We start from the raw sequence: 22,293 nt of genomic DNA on the forward strand, positions 1-22,293 counted from the left end.
TAATCTTTTTAATTTAATTTCAGGTACATGATTTGTTATATCTGACAGGAATTACTTTAAATTGATAATGTCGTAATTGTCCTTCTTGGTTAACTTCTATCATGATAGTTTTTTTTTTTTTTTTTTACTGGTCTAGATTATTTGTTTACTAATTAATTGTGCTATTTACTCAATTTCTATATTAAATTAAGAAATTAATTGTAATTAGGGATAACATAAGGAATAAAGGATTCCGAAGAAAATTGTATTCATGTTTTCTACCAGGTTAAAAACTTCATTCAGCATTTTGAACATATTATTTCAATTTAAAATCAATATTAAAATGAAAATGCATTTAAATTCAATAATATCAAGCTCGTTCATACCATAACAAGTCCCATTATTTTAAATGTTCATGATATTACAAATTTCTGTTTAAAATAAATATCCATATATCATTTCTAGTGTAACAATACATAAATAGATGGCGCTGCCTGTCCTCCAAAGGGACTAGAAATTAGTAACATGTAACTTCCCATTTCCCTCATCATTGTATAAGTTAACATTTCAAGCTAAACCAGTAGGAAACTCAGTTGACATTGGGGTGACAAAAGTGCAAGTTCTTTTTGGAAATCATAAGCTGCAAGCAGGCGATATTTCAAGGTTTTTACGAGTGTTATTTTCTTATCTTTAGATTTGTGTGGTTAGCCAGTTTATTTAGGATGTTAGTGTTTTTTTTTTTATCTTTTATTTTTATAGTTAAGAAGTGATAGGTTCTTATGCAAACTTTGGTTACAGGTTTCTACGGAATAGTTTTGTTTTATGGAGTTTCATGTATCTGGATTTTAGTAACTAGGCGAATGTATAGTTTACATTTTCTAAACTTTAAAAGAATTCAGTTTTTTCAATGTAAATTATTCCCTTGATGAATAGTGATAGAAAAAGTACTCAGTTTTGAAGTGAAAATTTCTCAAAGGTAGACAATGTATAACACTGAGTATGTGGTATTTTGATAAAAAGTTCCCGAGTAGGAATTTTTCATACACCCTTCGTTCAATTAGCCATTTAGAATTAGGTGAACAAGCAAATAAATATCTTTGACGATTTAGGTATTTGGCGTTTGATATATAAATCTAATATCATTCTGTATTGGTCAATGCTACTCACAATCTGATAACTTAAGGGGGATTTTGTATGAATTATAACATAGGATTCGTAATTATATAACTCAAAATAGCATATCTAAATTTCCATTACCCTAATGTTTTGGGGCCATTTATTAAGTAAATCTATACTAGTAAAAACTTTTAGTTCATGATCTTGGAACTTTTCTTAAGTATGAGACTTAGCATTTTCATAAGTAAATATTTATCTTCATAAAAAATTGAATTTTAAAAGGCTTTGTCCATCAAAACTTAATATTACTTTGAATAATCCTTTTGATATATTCAGCCAAATCAATTTCTTGTCAAAATATTATAGTGCATAGCAGTCAATAGCGGTTTTAATACGTCCATTACACTAAGTTGACTGGCAGTCATATTTGTAATTTTCATGGATAAAAATGTCTGCTCTATATTTTTAATTCTAATGGGTCAACAATTGCAAATTTAGTATACGAAGTGCGAAGCTGTAATTAAAATATAAGTACATCCTAAAAACTAGTATAATGAAGTAAATTTTCCCATTTCAGATAGAAAATGCTGTCAGAACGTCAATCCTTCTAGTTATCAATCGGTTCGACTCTACTTGTTCAAGAAATCTGGCATAAACTTTCTTATTGAAAAAATGGATACAGCCAAGTTGTGAAAACTGAATCTGTTAGCAGTATTAGCAAATGTGAAAAGTTCCAAGATTTAATTCCCACTTTCAGATAAATTCAGTTTTGATGTAATGTTACTTATTTACTAATTGAGTTTTGGATCTTATACTTTTGAAATGGTACCCCATTGCTGTGACTGATGGACATTTTGTAATATTCCATATAGAATTTGGACAGTTTGTAATATTCCATATAGAATTTTAAATAAAATTGTAATGGAAGTTTGAGTTTTTATCACTACACCGTAAAAAATTTAATTTAATTTGAGTGAATCCTAAACTTGAAGAGTAAAGGATAATTGTTTAATGTGCATAGTTTATTAAGTGAAAGATACATTATGCCCATACTATCTACATGCACTGTAGTCTGAGTAACATTTTAAAGCTACTTTATTCAGGAAATATGAGCAGGCAGTTTTCTTAAGCTTTGTAGAAGCTTGATCATGAAAACCTAGCAAATTTGTCTAAGTTTTCATATACTTAAATACCGAGTACCCTAATTGTATTATTTTACCAGCTAAACTATAGAACAAAGGTTGTAAAAACAGGCAGCTACAAAGCCTGGGGTTCCAAAAGTAGCAAAAAGCCTATTGGAGAATTAAAAGATGGAATAAAACTATTGAGTGGTATAGGATTAAATTAAGTGTTAGATATGAAAAAACTTTACTGACATTAAATGAGATTTTTACAGAAATTAACTTTCTTGAACTAAGGATTATATGCACATGACAATATTTAAATTTGGTTAAGGTCGTAACAGGTGAGGAAGTTTTTTTGTTCTTTACTATAAACTAATTAAAGTAACATTGTAAAGCCTTAGTTTGAAGGTAATAGGTAACCTTAATCTAGTTTTGAATTCAGTTCTTGATTCTTAGTTTTTGAATCAGTCCTGTATATTTATCTTTAAAAACATTTTACATGGATAATTATGGAAAACATGCTGATGGATATATTTCATTTTGTTTTAGAAAACTTTAAATCTGTTTAATACATAGGAAAAAATAATTTTGGAAATATTTTTCTAAAAGCTTTAATAATGTTGAAGTAACTTTAAGTGTCTTTAAATACAAATCCTTGCCTATTTCTTGTTTTCAACAAGGTAAAAGGGCAAAATCTTAGAATTTATATTAGAATCAAACCAATTACATTTATAAATCAACACTTGTATGCTTTTATATGACAGGATAATGATTATCAGCATCCTTCAAACACTTATTTTATTTTGAAATAAATATCCAGAGTAGGTTGGAGAAGTTTTAACTTGAACGTTTATAACCTCATTTAATATTTCCTTTAAATGTGACTTATCTTTGGAAAGAGATTGATCACTTACGTAGGTAGATATTGTTAAAGCTAGCAAGTAAACATTTTGATCGCACATATATTGATAGTTTTGTATTGTGATATTTGGGTAGTGACAAGCAACACCTTAGTTGGACAATCAATAGCTTTTCCAAATAGCTGGTACTGAAGATAGGTCTTCATCTAAATTTCTTGCAAATCTATTTCAACAGTTCTAAATTTATTTAATCTTCCACAGGACTAGCTAATGGCCTCCCATGCTCTGAAAACCTGATACATCAGATATTCTTTACATTGTGACTGTTGGCAGCAGAAAATAGGAATCCCGAAGTTAATCTTTGAATCAGTTGGAGCTCTTTGTCAATTGGTGGGAAATTAGCGGTAAAGCATAATTTGGAGAAGCCTGCAGTAATGATGATGGAAGTCAGAAGATCTGTAACTAGTTGGCAGCATCTTGAGAGAAGAGCACGCTTTGACGGGAGGAGCCTGCAGGAGGAGCCCGCTTCGACGGGAGGTGCCTGCAGGAGGAGCCCGCTTCGACGGGAGGAGCCTGCAGGAGGAGCCCGCTTCGACGGGAGGAGCCTGCAGGAGAAGCCCGCTTCGACGGGAGGAGCCTGCAGGAGGAGCCCGCTTCGACGGGAGGAGCCTGCAGGAGGAGCCCGCTTCGACGGGAGGAGCCTGCAGGAGGAGCCCGCTTCGACGGGAGGAGCCTGCAGGAGGAGCCCGCTTCGACGGGAGGAGCCTGCAGGAGGAGCCCGCTTCGACGGGAGGAGCCTGCAGGAGGAGCCCGCTTCGACGGGAGGAGCCTGCAGGAGGAGCCTGCAGGAGGAGCCCGCTTCGACGGGAGGAGCCTGCAGGAGGAGCCCGCTTCGACGGGAGGAGCCTACTTCGACGGGAGGAGCCTGCTTCGACGAAAGGAGCCTGCAGGAGGAGCCTGCTTCGACGAAAGGAGCCTGCAGGAGGAGCCTGCTGGAGGAGCCCGCTAACATGGGAAGAGCCTGCTCGAACTGTAGGAGAAACCTTACTCCTAGTTCCCCCTCCCCCCTGCTCGAACTGTAGGAGAAACCTTACTCCTAGTTCCCCCTCCCCCTTCCTTTTAGGACTTTCACACTATTAGTGGTACTATTGAAGAGGATAATGTAGTCTACTAAATGAACTTCTTTAACCTGTATAATGATTGTCCGGTAATAAATAAACATCTTTAAAAAGCAGGTTATTAAATAAAAAGTATTACATTCCAATCCATCAATATCTGTTACATTCCTGCTCAACTCTTCTTTGGAGGTATCCGATCTTCAACTGTTGTTACGATGTCTTAAAGTTTTCAATTTCCTTCTCCATTTCTTTCGGGTGTAGTTGATGTTCCTGTGTAAAGTTCTTTCGCGTGAGATCTTCAGGTGATGACGTGGCATTAGAGTTTAATCACTTGCCTTCATCTCGGGTGTAGAGGAGCCTAAAAGCAGCTGCTGCTATTTTGTATATCTGCGGAGACGAGGCTGTATCAAGTGCGATGCTTTAAAGTTGTAGCTGCTTACATTACATTCATTTCTTAATTCGACTGTACACGATGCTGTATTTTGTTCAAAAGTAGATGCGGCATGAAATCCTTCTCCTTACTATGTCACATACCGATGATATCATGTGTCATCTAAGGGCACTTTACCATCTATATTCTGAAAGTAAAATTTAGCTGGGTTTTAGTTGGGATTACATGCATGTTATATACTAAAGATTAGCAGTTGAATAATTTACAATGCAAAAGGTGTTATTACAAACTTACCTATCCTATCCCATTTAGAACTAAATCTTTTATATACAAAGGTTTTCAAACTTCCTTGGTATTTTTTAATGACTAGTATTCAGTAACATTCAACTCAAAAACCACCGACTTAAATTTTAATCCACAAAATTTATTACGTAACTTTTTCTAAGATTGTTGCCACATTCATTAACATATACGCAATATTACTTAAAACATACGCAATATTACTTAAAACAGTCAGTATCATAACTGAAATGCCAATGTACCAGTTAAATTCATAATCCACAGTAAGATTTATTTTCAAGATTCAGTTTTAAGACGATCTTACTATATTCATCAAATACTAGCTGCTAAAGACACTAATTACAATTAATTACTAAAACTCCTGTTTTACTTTTCCTTACCTTAAGTTTATTCAATATGTCTATATTTAAATCTTTACCACTATATAACAGATCACCTCCAAAATTTGTTTGTCCACACCCTCCATCTGTATCTGGAATAGATTTAAATATTTAGTGAAAAAAGCTGATAATTATGTTTTTACAAATAACCAATAGCTTTCCTTCTAGTCATTATCCTATTTAGCTATTTAATTTAATTGGAACCAGCCTCCATGGCTTTTTCTATAATGTGAAGCTGAATTTAATAAAGAACAAAAAATCTAAGAGCTATTTAATATTAGATAACATGGAGTTTAGGCATGAAAAAGGGAGAGTTTTGAGCAAAACTTTATATCCAAGACCATAAAAATAAAACATTTTAGCTAGTTTACTTTTTAACTACTTAGTAATTTGATTATAAAAACACAAATTCCACAACTGCTGAAAATACCTACAAAACTTTTATTTCTGAGGCGTACTAACTTAATCTAGCCAATCTCTCACTTGATCAAATATAAATTTTGTAGTCTGGGTTGATTATGATTAGGCAAGTTACCACCCTAGTTTTAATAACAGTATGCTATAAGCACAAGGGCTCTAACAAAGAAAATTACTCCAGCGAGGAAAATAAATTAGGAAAGAAACGACAGTGGTAAAAATTGAATTAGTATTTTTAAGAACTAACATTAACACATTAAATTTTTAACTTGGTAAAATCAGTCGATATTTTTTTTAACAAACGCATGCAAAATAGCAATAAACGTTATTCATTATAATCATAATTATATGCTATAGCATTTTTCTATTTTCGGGCATGGCCTCCATGGATCATTAAAAAAAAAAAAGCGAAGTTACAATTATTTCAAATTAATACTGAATACAGTGTCAATTCATAAAAAAGCTATTTATTAAGAATTAATCACATTGATTTTCGACAATATACGAAGGACAAACTTTTGTGCAAAGGTTAACATTATGGACCATAAACTACTTAGCAACTTATTTTCCTACTACCTTGTCATGTGATTATTAAAAATTCCACAATTAAAATTAACTATAAAGATTATAGAATCGAGACTAAATTGAAGAGCATGTCTAATTACCTACTCTTCAAATGCTGTATAAAAATTTATAATCTGAGTTTGAGGTTTTTGTTATTAGCTAAGCTATAACCCTAATTTGAAAAGTGGGATGCTACAATTGCAAGGGCTCCAACAGGGGAAAAAATATTTTAGTGAGGAAAGGAAATAAACAAGTAATGCACAATTGAATAGCATATTTTAAGAACTGTAACATGAAAATAAACTTAAGTCTGATGTTAGCCTGTTCAACAAATTTGAAATACTGTAACACTTCAAAAAAGATCACTGAATATCTTTGGAATTCAAGGAGACCTACAGAGTTTCAAAAAAGGATATTTTCTATTTAGAAACTCAAAATAACTGGTATACAGATTTAGAAATAATAATGCAGAGATCCAGAAGTTAAGGAGACACTGTCCCAGACCTAATTAAAATTATTTTGAGTTAATGGTTCAATTTCAGGCCTTATAATTTGTAACATCAGCTAATTTTAGATAGATCTCAAGATGGATTCATAAAACCCTAACATATATTCAAGTTGAGTATTAGTAACACCTGCATATTCAACGAGATTGTATTCTAGGCCAAACCATACGCAATGTGTATATATTTGGAAAAGTAAATGTGCTAAGAAAACTACCCGGAGGAACATTAGATCACATTCTTATACTAGCCATGGTGCCCATCATCAAGAACAACTACTCCACGATCAATCTTAAAAAAAAAATGACTGAAAGACCCTCCCATACCCAACTGAGTTTGAAATCAAGGGCCATGTGATTCAGGCTGACAAAGCAAGCTATAAAATAAACACCAATTGTACAAGCTTCCTGACCACAATCAAGGATTTCTGTACAGCATTGATTATGTAGTAAGGGCATCACACGCCCCAAACCTTTTCCGAAATCCATATTGTTTAACTAGGGAACAACCTTCAGCAAACCTAAATCAATTTAACCAAAACATGTTCTAACGCTTTAGTGTAAATAGGATTTATGAATGTTGGGTGGTAATCAGCTGCGGTGCTAATCAGCTGTACATAAGCTTACACAAACATACACAGTTGAGTAACATTACCAACTCTGCATAAAGTGCTAAAGAACTTCTGATTAACTTGCTGAGAAATCAGCAGTCTTTATAAAAAAGAAAGAAAACCATTCGAGTCACCTCTCCATAAGTATCAAGATTTTTTTCATAAAAACTAATGTAGTTCGTTTAGCCTAAGGGAAACAGTAATGAGGAAAATGAAATTTTGCATAGCAATATAAATAACCAGTAAACTTCAGCAGGGACTGAAAAATTCTTACTATAATAATTCCTGAAATATTCATAATAAAGACAGTCGTTTTTTATAATGAAATATAAACTAATATTTGCCGGTTTACATTATTTACCATCATATATACACCAAACTAACATTCAAGAAAAATCACTGAATTCTGAAGGCCTTTCAATATTAACAGGTGGTATATCCTTTTGATTAGTTCTACAAATGTTTGTATGCATGCTTGTATTATCCCTGTACTATATATATTGTAAAAAAAAAATTTCAAAATGCTAAACAACCTCATTTGCCTAATTTTGATTTATGTTATAAATGCAATACAGAAGAACTGTCCTTTGATAGAAAAAATAACTAATGAGATATGCCGGTCAGTTGTTCTACAAAGTAACTAAATTCAAAGAATATAAAGTTTATAAAACTTTAAATAACCGTAAAACTCAGTTAGTCCTCCTCCAAACCATTTCATCCAGAGTGCAATACTTTTTTTTTCAAAGTATGGCCTAAGTTTGTAATTTAAACCTAATATGTATGTTTCATCATCTCGAGTATTACTAGCATCTAACCTTCAATGCTTACATCATTTTTTTGCCATTAGGACTTCTTATAGTTTGCATATCACCATAGAATAGTTTGCATATCACCATAGAATAATATAAACTAAGTATTAAAGCTGTTAAGATACTTAATTTATAACGGAGTTTTTATTACTTTAATTTCATAAGCCATGGATACCTCTCAAAGGTATTATATGTAATTTTTGAAAAACATACTGAAGATACTAAAAATATATTTCCAAATTAAAAATAATGATTACATATATATGTAAATACTCAAACTTTGGAAGACTTTTACAGGTTAATTTTCAATAACCCTTAAAGTGCTAGGCACAGTATCTAGAGCCTTAACGATTCCATTTACTTCCAAGTACACAACACTGCTACAATGAAAAGGAACTGGATATGTAAATTGGTTTTGAATTACTTGTAGGATAGATTTAGCATTTTAACCTAAAACCTGGGATGTTGATAAAACCTCCAGAATTCTTAAATTATACTTATACTTTATTATGAAGCTTTTTCTATAAATTGAATATAATACCAGATTAAATGTACTAAACATTTCTATATGTAGTTTTGGCAAGAATCATGAAAAGATTCACAAACTTCTGTGGTTGTGCCTTTAGTATTTCAAGAAACTATATCACATGCAATATCTCAAGAGAAGTCTACTTAGAATAGTAAAGGGTGAATCTGACCAATGGAGAATTGCAGACTTCTTTACCTCAACAGCAAAATCCATCAAAGGCTGATAAGATCAATTCCTGTTTGTAAAAGAAAAATATTAGGTCTAAGGAAATTAACCATACATGCAATTATTCTAGTAATATTCCACTAAATAAAAATTTCTCAAATGGATTTCAAATTCAGATTTCAAATGCTATTGATATGAAGATCAGTCATTTTATATACCTTGCCATTTCCAAGCTGAATAAATGGTAGACATGCAAGTTTATTCTATCAAAATTTTGGCTATTTCAAGATGGCCAAAAGTGCAGGTTCGCAAGGACTAAATGAGCGAAAGAAAAGCAGATATAGCAACAGTATTACATTACTTCTGCTATACTAAAAGGGTGTTATGACATTAGAAATAGCGAAGTACTTTACTAACAGTCCTACCTTACACCCTGCACTAAACTACATATACTAATATCAAAATACTGTATGTAAATCATATCGACTATAATTCAGTTCAGAATCAACACAAACTTTACATTTCCTGTTTATTTGAAATCCAGGAATTGGGAAACTGACTTATCACGTAGTGAATATTATTTAAAGGGATTTTACTTAGTGAGGACACTGGGAATTGCACATCAAAACACCCCCTCCCAAAAAAAAAAAAAAAATAAGTTTTTTATCTTATATAAACTTCAATTTACCCGAAACTTCTTGTTCAATTGCATGGTATGCTGGTGACAACTGACCATCACTTTTATCCTGGCTATTACGATTAAATTTTCAACTAGGATTTGGTGTATAGGAATTTTCTTTGACTGCATAACACCATATGGAGGAAATTTAAAACCTTTTAGTCTTCCTGTCTAACTGTATCAAATAAATTTATCTGTAACCGTATCAAACAAATTAATATTTTTTAAAAAAAATCTTCCAAGTCAAGAAAACTTTCTCTTAGGCATGGACAAGCTGTATCAAGTATTAAGAATGGGTACAGAAAAATAAGATCCATTATAGAATACTTTCAAATTACTTATGTTTAGTATGAAAGTTTTGTCTTATTTAATTTAAGTAAATTGCAACATCTTTACATTAATTTTAGTGCATTAGTCTTAGTAAATCTTCCTGCATATTTTATTACAAATTACTGTACTTTAACATTAATTTCAAGTGCATGGCTTTTAGTGCATTTTCTTGCATATTTCATAACAAATTACTGTACAAATATTAAAAGAAAAACCTAATTTCTGTATTCAACTACCAGTCGTACAAAATTATATGTAAAATTTATTTGAGTTGTAATATATTCTAAATTTTATAAAATACGCATGATAATAGCTCAATATCTAGAGGATATATTTCATATTTTTCCTAATTACAAATCCTTGAGTCCTTTTAATAGGTGCATAACTTCAGATGCTGGAAAGTGTTAAATTCTTAAACCGAAACTGTTGCAATATCACCGAAACTTGTTGCAATATCACTAAGTCTATTGATATGATCATCTCATGGAAAGACTCATAGCTGCAGTGTTTCACCAAACCCAAGTATAAAGGCATAACTGATTCTCTAGATCCAGGAGCAATTGGCTCATCCTGGAGCAACCTCCAAATTGAAGATTGCAGTGTTAGAAAATTGTCAAGATACCTCAATAGGATAATTAAAAGACTAAACTAATGTGAGTATAGCCTTGAGACCATGCGAGTAACAGACATTCACAAACACACCTAACAAACGCAACTATAGGATGAAGCCAGGGGACTTAGTCAGACTACTTGAGTCTTGCGCCCTTATGGTCCACTTACTGCACTTGAAAGTTTAGACAAAATTCGACCAACAAATTTAATCATGAGAGGTGTCAATTGTTGTCTCCGTTCTTCAGACAACTTTACCAACAGCAGTCATCTTTAGAATTTTACACACTTCCTAGACTACTACTAGCTCATTCATAGTTTCCACATCTGTTGCAAGTTCCAGAACTAAGATTTCCTGATGATAGGTAAGGAACCTCATACTAGTGAGAGGAGTGGCAGAGTTTATTAATGGAAAATTACTAACCAACATTGTGCATCACATCGTTGCCAAATTGCCAAAGGGCTCGGCAGGCATACCCAAATCCTCACAGCTGAAAGGGGTGATGCTAAACTCTACATCGCTTTATTACTTCTATCACCATTCCCGGCATGAGCAGGATGGGGAAAATGGTTTAGGACATAATAGAAACTAATTTGAGAAGGTAGAAGGGGTTGACAAAACAGATCTGAATGCCACATTCATTTTTAGCATTTACTTCAGGGATGTAATTAAAGAAGGCCTGTAAGTGGTTAACTTCGATGTCCTGAGCAATTAAAAGTACCCACCTAATGGACAAGGCAAGGAAGGTGTGATTTCTCAATGGAGACCTTCTGTGAGAACAGGGAGCTCGCTGCTTCCCGTCCTACCTGGCTGGTGAAGTGGAACATTGCATTCCATCTCATTGCATTCCATCTCTACATGACCTAAAAGGCCAACTAGTACGTAGACGGGTGCACCAAGAATGTCACCACCTCCGTGTCAATGAAAAGTATGCTTTTACACTGAATTCAACAGCCCATCAAATGAAAAATACGACTACTCCTGACCAAAAGCTCTAAACCAAATCTGGACAACTAAGTGCATTTAGTCTTCACTGTACGACCACAGGGTGTACTTCGGCTTTACTATCTAATGCGAGGTGTCCAAGATGCATGACTAACAAACCCTACTGTATGCTATGTTATGAGGTGACTCATCACACTGACAGTATGCCTGCTGAATCACACACCTGGAGAGGCACACCCAAAGAGCTGTAGGCGAACCTCCTACTTGCACATGTGCAATGCAAGCATGTCCCTTTGCTTACCAAGAACGATGATCCAAAGCCTTTCAGCCCTAGCAGATTTCTTCTGGATAACCTTCATTACTGTTACCAATGCGTCACTAACATCCATGAAACGAAGGGGCAGTGGTCAACATCCTGACTACATCTTCCTAGAGTAACTCTGGTAGCAGGAGTGTAATCTCCAGTATGTGTCATACTATAATATCTGCCTGTGTTGGGCTGATTTTCAGTACAGCACTGTTACGGGGCTGCCTAATTGGTCCTCCTCTGCTTAAGGGTCTTCTTTGGGGAAGCAGGTTGATATCTGAAGGCTCTGCAATGAGTAAAAATGAAGACGGGAACGTATTAGCTGGTATGGAAAAGCAGGCATGTAGTTTTCAATTCTCAATTTAAAAGCTTCAACTACATTTCTGGTCTAGCAGCAACAACTTCAGAAAAGGAAATGACCTCAGCAGAAGGGTAATGACTGAGTGGAGCCAGGTAACGTCTCCCCTCCAAAGTTTCTACAGCCGGAAGTAGTTGGAGCAACAAGGGAAGCCTATTGGGTCATTGAAGCAGCCAACACAGATTTTCCCAACTGACTGGGCACTGTTCATATCTAAGGTAATAGTATTTCCAGGACCAAGTTTTTGTGAGGGTGGGCATGGAGATATTACCTTCGCTGGCAGGTGGTACAGTCTTTCAAAAGAGTCCAAAGTGATACTGGGTCTCCCATACCCTTAGAATACCTCAGGACGTCCAGCCCAGCAATAACCTTAAGTAGACAGAAGGCTATGAGCCTGACTTACGAGATTTAGCACTTCAGCATAACTTTAGATGTCAGTATAAATTTAGAAGTTACCAAGTCAAGACTAAATACCAAGTCTATCATCGCAAACTCCACCTATTGAAGAGGCATCAATAACCTACACTAATTACAATTACAGAACCTTTTTTGACCCCTGCGAAAGTTATCTTGGAGAGCCACCTCCAGCTTGCTAATGTACCAGATGTACTTACAACCAGGTTTACTAAGGAAGAGCCACATCTTCCCGTTAGAGTTGCCGTCAGATAAAACCACAAAAAAAAAAAAAGGAAAAAGAATTTAGCCCAGACTAAGGACTTTTATATCAGTACAGAACTAAGGCTGAAGTCAAAAGTGAGTTGCTCCACCTGGCTGGTGGGTGGTGGGGTTTACTCATCACCCACGATGAAACTATGCTTTGGTAAAAGTAAAGGATAGTTTTGTATATGTAGGAACAACTTTGCTATTTAAGAGCTCAATATCTTTACTGGAGAAAAACTGCATTTAATTAGTTCCTGTATTACGTTACCTTTTTACCGATCAAAAACCTTCAAACTTTAGATAACTTAGGAACAAGGACATATGTGAAGACTACTTGTACAGTCTTATCCTTACCTGAAATCTATCATTTCACTTAACGTGGTGACAATTATTCCACTAATTGTAACCAATATCAAAGACTTTTACAGATGAGTTTCGCAATAAACTTGTCAAAACGATTGTCTCCAGGTGAATATGTCAACATTCCTAATACCCTGCAGTGTGAATTTAACAGTCTTCATACCTCAACCTGAAATATAATTCGTTAAAGATTAAGGTGCTTAGTTATTCTGTAAATCCTTTAAATGCCTTAATCTTTGATTGAAATCTTATTGAAATCTCTTATAATGCCAAATTAAAATTTTTAATAGGTGTATTAACTCCATTTAGGGAACTAGTATAGAATTTCCAAAAGCCAATGGGAAAATAGAGCAGTAGTACCCCTTTACCCAATTAAATAAATCAAGCCACTTAACTATAGAATGCTCACATTCTAATATATATTCTCCCAGATTAAATAAAGGAAATTAGTTATGCAGGTAACAAGCCCATAGATGAACATACACTAAGGTTTAGAATTGATAAGTATTTAACAATTTATAACCGTTAAAATCAGAATAAAAATGAAAAACAATTGACAATTTGCCTTTGAAAGGGGGGGGGGAGAGGAAGAGGTCACTAAAAGAAAAACTGAGGAGCATCTGAAGATAAGATTCTCTCTTAAATGATGTTTACTATCACAGATTTACTTATCTTATTCCTTACGGTCAGTTTTTTTTTCCACACTTCAATTATCACTGGTAACCTATCTAGAGAAGATTGCTATTTCCTTTTCTTTGAATTGACATTTAAAGTGAAAAACATGAACACTGAACACTCTTAGTGGCATTTGGGCACTGCGTGATCTCGTGCTTTTCAATTTGGCAGTCTCCAGCACAAGATTAGTATTTATATAGAGACAAAAAGCTAGACAGTACCTAGATATCTCCCAGATTAAAAAAATAAAAAAATCTTAAGTAATGTTTTAAGACTACCTGAAATGATCTTCAGCAACGACTTCTTTCATGGCTATGCTTTCAACTTAAACACTTACCTTATGCAAAGGTCATTAAATATCCATTCAAGGTAATAAAGCCCCGTTCTTAATTTTGGTGTCCTTTTCTCTCGAGTTGAGGCCTCATTACTTTGGTTGAATTGCATTTGCATATTTACCACAGGTGTGGTGATATTGTGGGATCTTGTAGGTGTACAATCCCGCATGATCCTTCTCCTTAGATAGGAGAGGCTTTAAGCAAGGCCGTATTCGAGACGGCCTTGCTTTAAGGCGCTCATGGATGGAGCACCGACTGTGGCCTGGACAACATTGTTACAAGAGCCATTAACCCTTACCGAGAAGAGTTCATATTCCCCAATGTTGCTGGATCTGTGGTTTCCTGTCATGACTCCTGGTTGCGGTTGACAAGAACGACTTAAACATTTGGTTCCCACATATGCTGCAGGGTTGGTCAGAAACACTCGTCAAAGCCATTCAGGATCTTGCAGGCATTTGTCTCCGGAACTCTAGGGTAGGTAGCCAAGACACTCCATTCGCTCAATATCTGGCAGGTTGGATAAAAATGTAAATTAATGTGTTACCTGTTAAAAGATGCCCTCAAATCTTACTTTGCTATTATAGAGAATAAAAAATATTAACTTTAAATAACCTAATTTCATGATTTTAACAAGTCAATCTTAAATACTACAGGTCCAGATTATCTTTTGCAAGTAGTTTATAATACCTCATTTAATATCTAACCATTAAAACTTCACCTATCAATGTCGAAAAGACCTTACGTTCAAAATTTTTTTGCTGACATAAGGAAGAAAAGCTAACCAGTAAAAATATCCAAATTATTCTTAATAGAATTTAGTGATTGACTAAAATCAATTTTAAAAATATCCATTATCAAAAAACGTAAACTTGACTTATGGCAAAATTACTGCTCTTTTTACAGGTTTAGTGACAAGCTGATATTTCTCCACGAAACAGCACGGTTAGAACTTTATTCCACTTAGCTTAGAATACACTGCATGAACTTTTCTGGTGTCACAGCCAACAACTAAACATTCCAAAAAAATTTCTGAGGGTTTCATGACCTTAATGTTAGTTTCATTATGTTTGACCAAGTAGCAAAAACTTCTATTCCCGAAATAACGAAGTGGTCTATATAAACTGCATGGGTTATAATAAGTAGCCAAATAACAAAATTGGTTAATATTTATTCTATACTGTAAACCATTAACTGATGCATTTTGGCCTATGACTTCGGATCTTTGCCACCCATGCTCACATGGCAAATCCCAATCACTTCCAGCATAGCCAGGGGAACCAAAGTGAAACTCAGGCTTTATCAAATAGCCTTTTCTAGCATATCTGTTTTATATCTAGCATGCCAAGTGTTACCTCACTGTGCAGCTATGGATAATATTACCTCTGGAAAGTCATGAATAAATATTTTTGGGGTGTATGTGGGACAGAATTAAAACTTGGGCAGTTTAAAATCACAATAAAGCTGTTGGATATATGGTCATAGTTATATGCTTACTGGTCGAATGCTTGGTCAAGTTAGCATTGCCTACGCCGTTTTGTTGGCTACTTTTTACCTTCATGCAATAGAACATTGTGCCAATGGATTAACTTTTTATACCTAGAATTAGAGGAATTAGTTTCTGGTATAAAAACTCTGTGCATGCTTCATTGCTACCTCTATTTAAATACTTCTTTAACCTAATTATGTTTTCAGATTTCTGGCACTTCGAAAACCCCTTTGTCGATGGAGATCTTTCTCTAATTGGAAATCAAATGAAGTGTTGCAATAAATAAAATCCTTTAGTTTAAAATAAAACTATAGTATTTTTTCACGGATACTGAAACATCTATTTAAGACACTAGCCCTATAGTTATGCCAGCTATGAAAAAATTACCGTCTGGCTCAAGACTTGAATGTTAGGCAATGAGATTGTGTGTCAACCTGCCATTGTTGATGTTCTGCAGCATAAGGTAATTAAGGTAGAAACTGGAAACTATTTAAAACTTGAATTTTTATCCGGCAATTACAGGTACCTGAAAAGATCAGTTTAAATGCATAAGATATTTCACAGTACCAGGAAAAATTACCTGCTAATTAGCCTTTTATTTTTAAAAACTGTTTATTCCATTGTACCTCCGGTTAACTCTGTACTCTATTTTAGACCAAATTTCTAGTTGTCATATTTGGGGGGTAGCAAGGAAGCCACAGAGAACAGTTGTTTTAAGTACCGACAAGGAGGACTACTATGAGGGTATGGAAATACCTAGTCCACCTCCATCATCTCAAAAATTATAAGGTGTCCCACCAAGGATTAATATTTTCTATTGTTATATGGTACTTATCTGGCCCATTATATTGCTTAATTACATTTTCATTAGCTACTTTCAGAAAAATAATACCTACTGGTAAATATTAGGAACCAGAACTAGTACCCACCTGGATTCCCTCAACAAACATTGTTCTTAGTAATGCTAAAAGTTATTTTAAAGGCTATACCAAGTATTTGCAACTCAAATATCTAGAGAACAGTTAGTTCAATATATTTTAGTGACCTTAACCGTTCAGTACCAATGGAAAGTAATTATGAATAACACTAAAATGTCTGGCATTTAATCAATAGTGTAAAACATAACCAAACTGAACTTTGACCAATCCCATTTTTGATATATTAAGGTCAAGTTCCAACATAAAATTAATGATGAAGTGTCGCTATTTCCCATACTAGTGTGAATTAAACTAGCTATAATACAAAATGGTTGTACTCTGGTACAGTAAAATATTAAGACACACAAAGCATAAAACAATTCTAAAATTTATACCCTAATGTCAGCATCCACTAAAATCTTTATATTTAAAATAATTAGCTTTACTCCTACAGTATTCTTTTTCACGTCTGCAGCCTCGTACAAATGCTGATAAATGAAAATTTTGTCTTAAGTTCTTTGTTCGAACAGCATCTAATAGAATTCTTTCATTCCTAACCTTGTAAAAAGTTGTTATTTGAACATGAGATTTAATCTTATTCGAGTTGGGAATAATGTTATGTTACGGTTGAAACAAGCGTTATTTATTCTGATAATGAAAAATGGTAGGCAAGTTTTGTTCAAACAGATGCTGTAGTTTGTTTTAAGCTACTTATTTGACAATCTATGTGCAAACGTTTAAGATCGATAAAATGTAATGTAACTAAGCACCCATGAATAATGATAGGTCAAGGGTGGAAACGTATTGGATATTTGGTATGGTAGCGAGAAATGGAAGAATGACAATCTAACAAAATACTCCTGCATGTCTAAACACTGTTTTCCAGATCAAAATTTTAGTACCCTTTGTAGTGCATGGCAACTTAATTATAAGAGTTAAGAATAAAGATATAAAACACTTCACTTCATTGGCTGGACTGAATTAGTGCAAGCATTTTGCCTTACTGGACATGAAATTTGTTGTTTAACTACGGACATGAAATTTGTGTGATAATCTTCACCGCCTGCCTGAGGTTTTAATACAAGACATGAAATCCACCAATGAAAGTCTTCAAAGCCTGCATCAAATTCTACAACAGACATGAAATTCCTCGCTAAATCTTCACCGCCTGTGTTTAGTTATACTACGAACATGAAATTTGCCCAATAATCTTCACTCCCTAGGCAAGTCTTACTACGAACATTAAATTTACCCAATAATCTTCACCCCCTACGCAAGTCTTACTACGAACATGAAACTTGCCCAATAATCTTTACCCCCTACGCAAGTCTTACTACAAACATGAATTTTGCCCAATAATCTTCACCCCCTACGCAAGTCTTACTACGAACATGAATTTTGCCCAATAATCTTCACCCCCTACGAAAGTCTTACTACAAACTTGAATTTTGCCCAATAATCTTCACCCCCTACGCAGGTCTTACTACGAACATGAAATTTGCCCAATAATCTTCACCCCCTACGCAAGTCTTACTACAAACATGAATTTTGCCCAATAATCTTCACCCCCTACGCAAGTCTTACTACAAACATGAATTTTGCCCAGTAATCTTCACCCCCTACGCAAGTCTTACTACGAACATGAATTTTGCCCAGTAATCTTCACCCCCTACGCAAGTCTTACTACAAACATGAATTTTGCCCAGTAATCTTCACCCCCTACGCAAGTCTTACTACGAACATGAATTTTGCCCAATAATCTTCACCCCCTACGAAAGTCTTACTACAAACTTGAATTTTGCCCAATAATCTTCACCCCCTACGCAGGTCTTACTACGAACATGAAATTTGCCCAATAATCTTCACCCCCTACGCAAGTCTTACTACAAACATGAATTTTGCCCAATAATCTTCACCCCCTACGCAAGTCTTACTACAAACATGAATTTTGCCCAATAATCTTCACCCCCTACGCAAGTCTTACTACGAACATGAATTTTGCCCAGTAATCTTCACCCCCTACGCAAGTCTTACTACAAACATGAATTTTGCCCAGTAATCTTCACCCCCTACGCAAGTCTTACTACAAACATGAATTTTGCCCAATTATCTTCACCCCCTACGCAAGTCTCACTACGAACATGAATTTTGCCCAATAATCTTCACCCCCTACGCAAGTCTTACTACAAACATGAATTTTGCCCAGTAATCTTCACCCCCTACGCAATTCTTACTACAAACATGAATTTTGCCCAATTATCTTCACCCCCTACGCAAGTCTTACTACAAACATGAATTTTGCCCAATAATCTTCACCCCCTACGCAAGTCTTACTACAAACATGAATTTTGCCCAATAATCTTCACCCCCTACGCAAGTCTTACTACGAACATGAATTTTGCCCAGTAATCTTCACCCCCTACGCAAGTCTTACTACAAACATGAATTTTGCCCAGTAATCTTCACCCCCTACGCAAGTCTTACTACAAACATGAATTTTGCCCAATAATCTTCACCCCCTACGCAAGTCTTACTACGAACATGAATTTTGCCCAGTAATCTTCACCCCCTACGCAAGTCTTACTACAAACATGAATTTTGCCCAATTATCTTCACCCCCTACGCAAGTCTCACTACGAACATGAAATTTGCCCAATAATCTTCACCCCTACGCAAGTCTTACTACAAACATGAATTTTGCCCAATAATCTTCATCCCCTACGCAAGTCTTACTACGAACATGAAATTTGCCCAATAATCTTCACCTTCTACGCAAGTCTTACTACAAACATGAATTTTGCCCAATAATCTTCATCCCCTACGCAAGTCTTACTACGAACATGAAATTTGCCCAATAACCTTCACCCCCTACGCAAGTCTTACTACAAACATGAATTTTGCCCAATAATCTTCACCCCCTACGCAAGTCTTACTACGAACATGAAATTTGCCCAATAATCTTCACCCCCTACGCAAGTCTTACTACGAACATAAAATTTGCCCAATAATCTTCACTCCCTAGGCAAGTCTTACTACGAACATTAAATTTACCCAATAATCTTCACCCCCTACGAAAGTCTTACTACAAACATGAATTTTGCCCAATAATCTTCACCCCCTACGCAAGTCTTACTACGGACATGAATTTTGCCCAATAATCTTCACCCCCTACGCAAGTCTTACTACAAACATGAATTTTGCCCAGTAATCTTCACCCCCTACGCAAGTCTTACTACAAACATGAATTTTGCCCAATAATCTTCACCCCCTACGCAAGTCTTACTACAAACATGAATTTTGCCCAATAATCTTCACCCCCTACGCAAGTCTTACTACGAACATGAAATTTGCCCAATAATCTTCACCCCCTACGCAAGTCTTACTACGAACATAAAATTTGTCCCTGGTAACATTCATTACCTGGTGCTACGTTTTACTACAGACATGAGATTTGCTAGTTTGATCTTCACTACCTATATCAAGTTTCACTGCAGACATTACATTCTCCCTTTTAATCTTCTCCACCCATGTTAAGTGTTACAATTTACATTGAATTCCAACATGATAGTCTCCACCTCCTACGTTAAGTGTTTCCTCGAACAAAATTCGCCCGATAATCTTCACACTCTATGTTTAGTGTTACAACCGACATGAAATTCCCCCCTAACAATCTTCACTGCCAACATTGAGTGTTACAACTGACATGAAATTTGCCCCTGATAATCTTCACAGCCTACGTTAATTGTTACAATCGACATTAATTACCATGTGATATACAAAAATGCCTATGTTAAGTGTTACAACTGACATGGAATACACTTTGATACTCTAAGCTGCTTACGTTAAGTGTTACAATCGACATGAAATTTGCCCCAGATTTCTTCACCGCCTACGTTGAGCTACAGCCGACATGAAATTCACCATCCAGAAATCTTCACCGCCCATATTGTTACAACTGATATGACATTTGCCCCTGACAACCTTCATCGCCTACAATAAATATTAATACAGACATGAAATTCACCCGTAATAATCTTCACTGCCTACTTTAACTCTTACAAACAACTCACCCCAAATAATCTTCACAGCCTGCATTAAATATTACAAACGATATGAAATTCACCCCCAGTAATCTTCACCACCTACGTTAAATAATACAACAGACATGAAATTTAACCCTACTAATCTTTATTGTCTACATTAAGTGTTACAACTGACATTAAAATCTCCTGTGAATCCTAACCACCTACATCAAGTGTTACAACCCATATGAAATTCACCCCTGGTAATCGTCACTGTACGTTAAAGTGTTACAACAGACATTAAATTCATCCATGATAATCTTCACAGTCTAAATTACCTGTTAGAACACTAAATTAGCAAGATAATCTTCACCGCCTACGTTAAATGTTACAACCGACATGAAATTAGCCACTGATAATCTTCACTGCTTACATCAAGTGTTACAACAGACATGAAATTAGCCACTGATAATCTTCACTGCTTACGTCAAGTGTTGCAACCGACAGGAAATTAGCCACTGATAATCGTCAGCGCTTACGTTAAGTGTTACAAATGACATGAAATGAAATTTGCCCCCGATAATCTTAGACTACGTTGAGTGTTGAAACAAAGGAAATTTGTCCAGTGTAATCTTCACCACCTACATAGTCACAACTGGCATATAATTCACCCTTTATAATCTTCACCGTAGTCATTTCAATGAGTTGAATAATGCAAAAGTACGTAATACTTCCAGTTAAATCATCCAGGCTATGAAATAATTTCATAAAGCAATAAATAGTATTTATAAAGTATTACATAGCGAAATATTTAAATAATTGAAATCTATCTTGAATATCCATTATTAGACTACTGAGGATATAAGTAAAACTTCGAATAAAGTTTTTTTCTCAAACATTCTTGAGTAAATTAGTATAAAATTCACCTTCTGTTTCACCAACACATACCCCTCAGAATGCAGGTTTCGCAACTAGTGGATATATAATAATTTTAGAGAAAAATTAATCACTAATCGCTAATACACGCAGTTTAATGTTATAATCTAAAATGAAATTTATAAAAAAAAGTCAAATAAAAAATTATACAATCATGTCAAAAAAAAAAAAATACAGGTATTAAAACCTTTCTGAAAATAATTTACACTAATAAGTATGGAGCACCAAGAAACATTTTAGTTGTGGGTAAAAATATCTGCGATAACAAGCAGTTTAGGTTAGGAATTTAAAAGGAAATAGTAATTATATTCACACTAATTTAAACTTTAAAAATATGATCCTAGTTTAGATTCCACTTTTTCCTCATTAAAGTATTTAAAAAAGAAAGACTAAAATGAAAAAATGCACAGTTAATCATGACGCCCTTGAAAGCATAAACGTATAAAAGGTTAATTTCAAAGTTGACGTGCCATTAAAGTGAAAAACTATGTTAGTATCATAACTTTTAATGTTTAGTTAATTTAATAAAAACTCATTATCTTTACACTTGCTTAAACCAGTAAAATAAGTCGTACCACTAATGCACGATCCCCTACGCTTCAATGACGGGACCCTAATTTAAATTCCATAGTTTCCGCAATATACGTATTTAACAATACTATAATGTAGAATAAAACGAGAGGTTAATTAGAGTCCGGTTTTTATAAGCGTAAATGTGGCAAGGCTAAATTAAAATCTGCCTTTAACGTGATGATTATGCTGTCATACAACCTCAATTGAAGGTATTACATTGAAGTGTTTCTATATC

At 34.7% G+C, this 22,293-nt stretch overlaps 1 protein-coding gene and 1 long non-coding RNA gene across 3 annotated transcripts in view; one reads left to right on the forward strand and one right to left on the reverse strand.

Annotated features, from left to right (window-relative positions):
- Positions 1-544: 544 nt before the first annotated feature.
- Positions 545-1,731, forward strand: LOC137642831 (uncharacterized). The gene is made up of 2 exons (XR_011044870.1): positions 545-642; positions 1,673-1,731. It is a non-coding gene; the product is annotated as an uncharacterized lncRNA (long non-coding RNA).
- A 1,610-nt stretch (positions 1,732-3,341) lies between these two features.
- LOC137642828 (uncharacterized) overlaps positions 3,342-22,293 on the reverse strand; it is a 19,467-nt gene continuing 515 nt past the window's right edge. Inside the window, exons 2-8 of one of the 2 annotated variants that reach the window (XM_068375717.1) lie at positions 15,998-16,136; positions 14,423-14,631; positions 13,109-13,283; positions 8,896-8,935; positions 5,269-5,360; positions 4,169-4,775; positions 3,342-4,122 (exon numbers count right to left, since the gene is read on the reverse strand). In XM_068375717.1, coding sequence (XP_068231818.1) covers positions 3,381-4,091 — 711 coding nt within the window. In that variant the 5' untranslated portion in view covers positions 4,092-4,122; positions 4,169-4,775; positions 5,269-5,360; ... (2 more) ...; positions 14,423-14,631; positions 15,998-16,136 and the 3' untranslated portion in view covers positions 3,342-3,380. The remainder of the gene's footprint in view (positions 4,123-4,168; positions 4,776-5,268; positions 5,361-8,895; positions 8,936-13,108; positions 13,284-14,422; positions 14,632-15,997; positions 16,137-22,293) is intronic. The other variant, XM_068375716.1, reaches the window with a different exon arrangement.

Source organism: Palaemon carinicauda, chromosome 6, assembly GCF_036898095.1.
Source record: "Palaemon carinicauda isolate YSFRI2023 chromosome 6, ASM3689809v2, whole genome shotgun sequence".
NCBI lineage: Eukaryota > Metazoa > Arthropoda > Malacostraca > Decapoda > Palaemonidae > Palaemon > Palaemon carinicauda.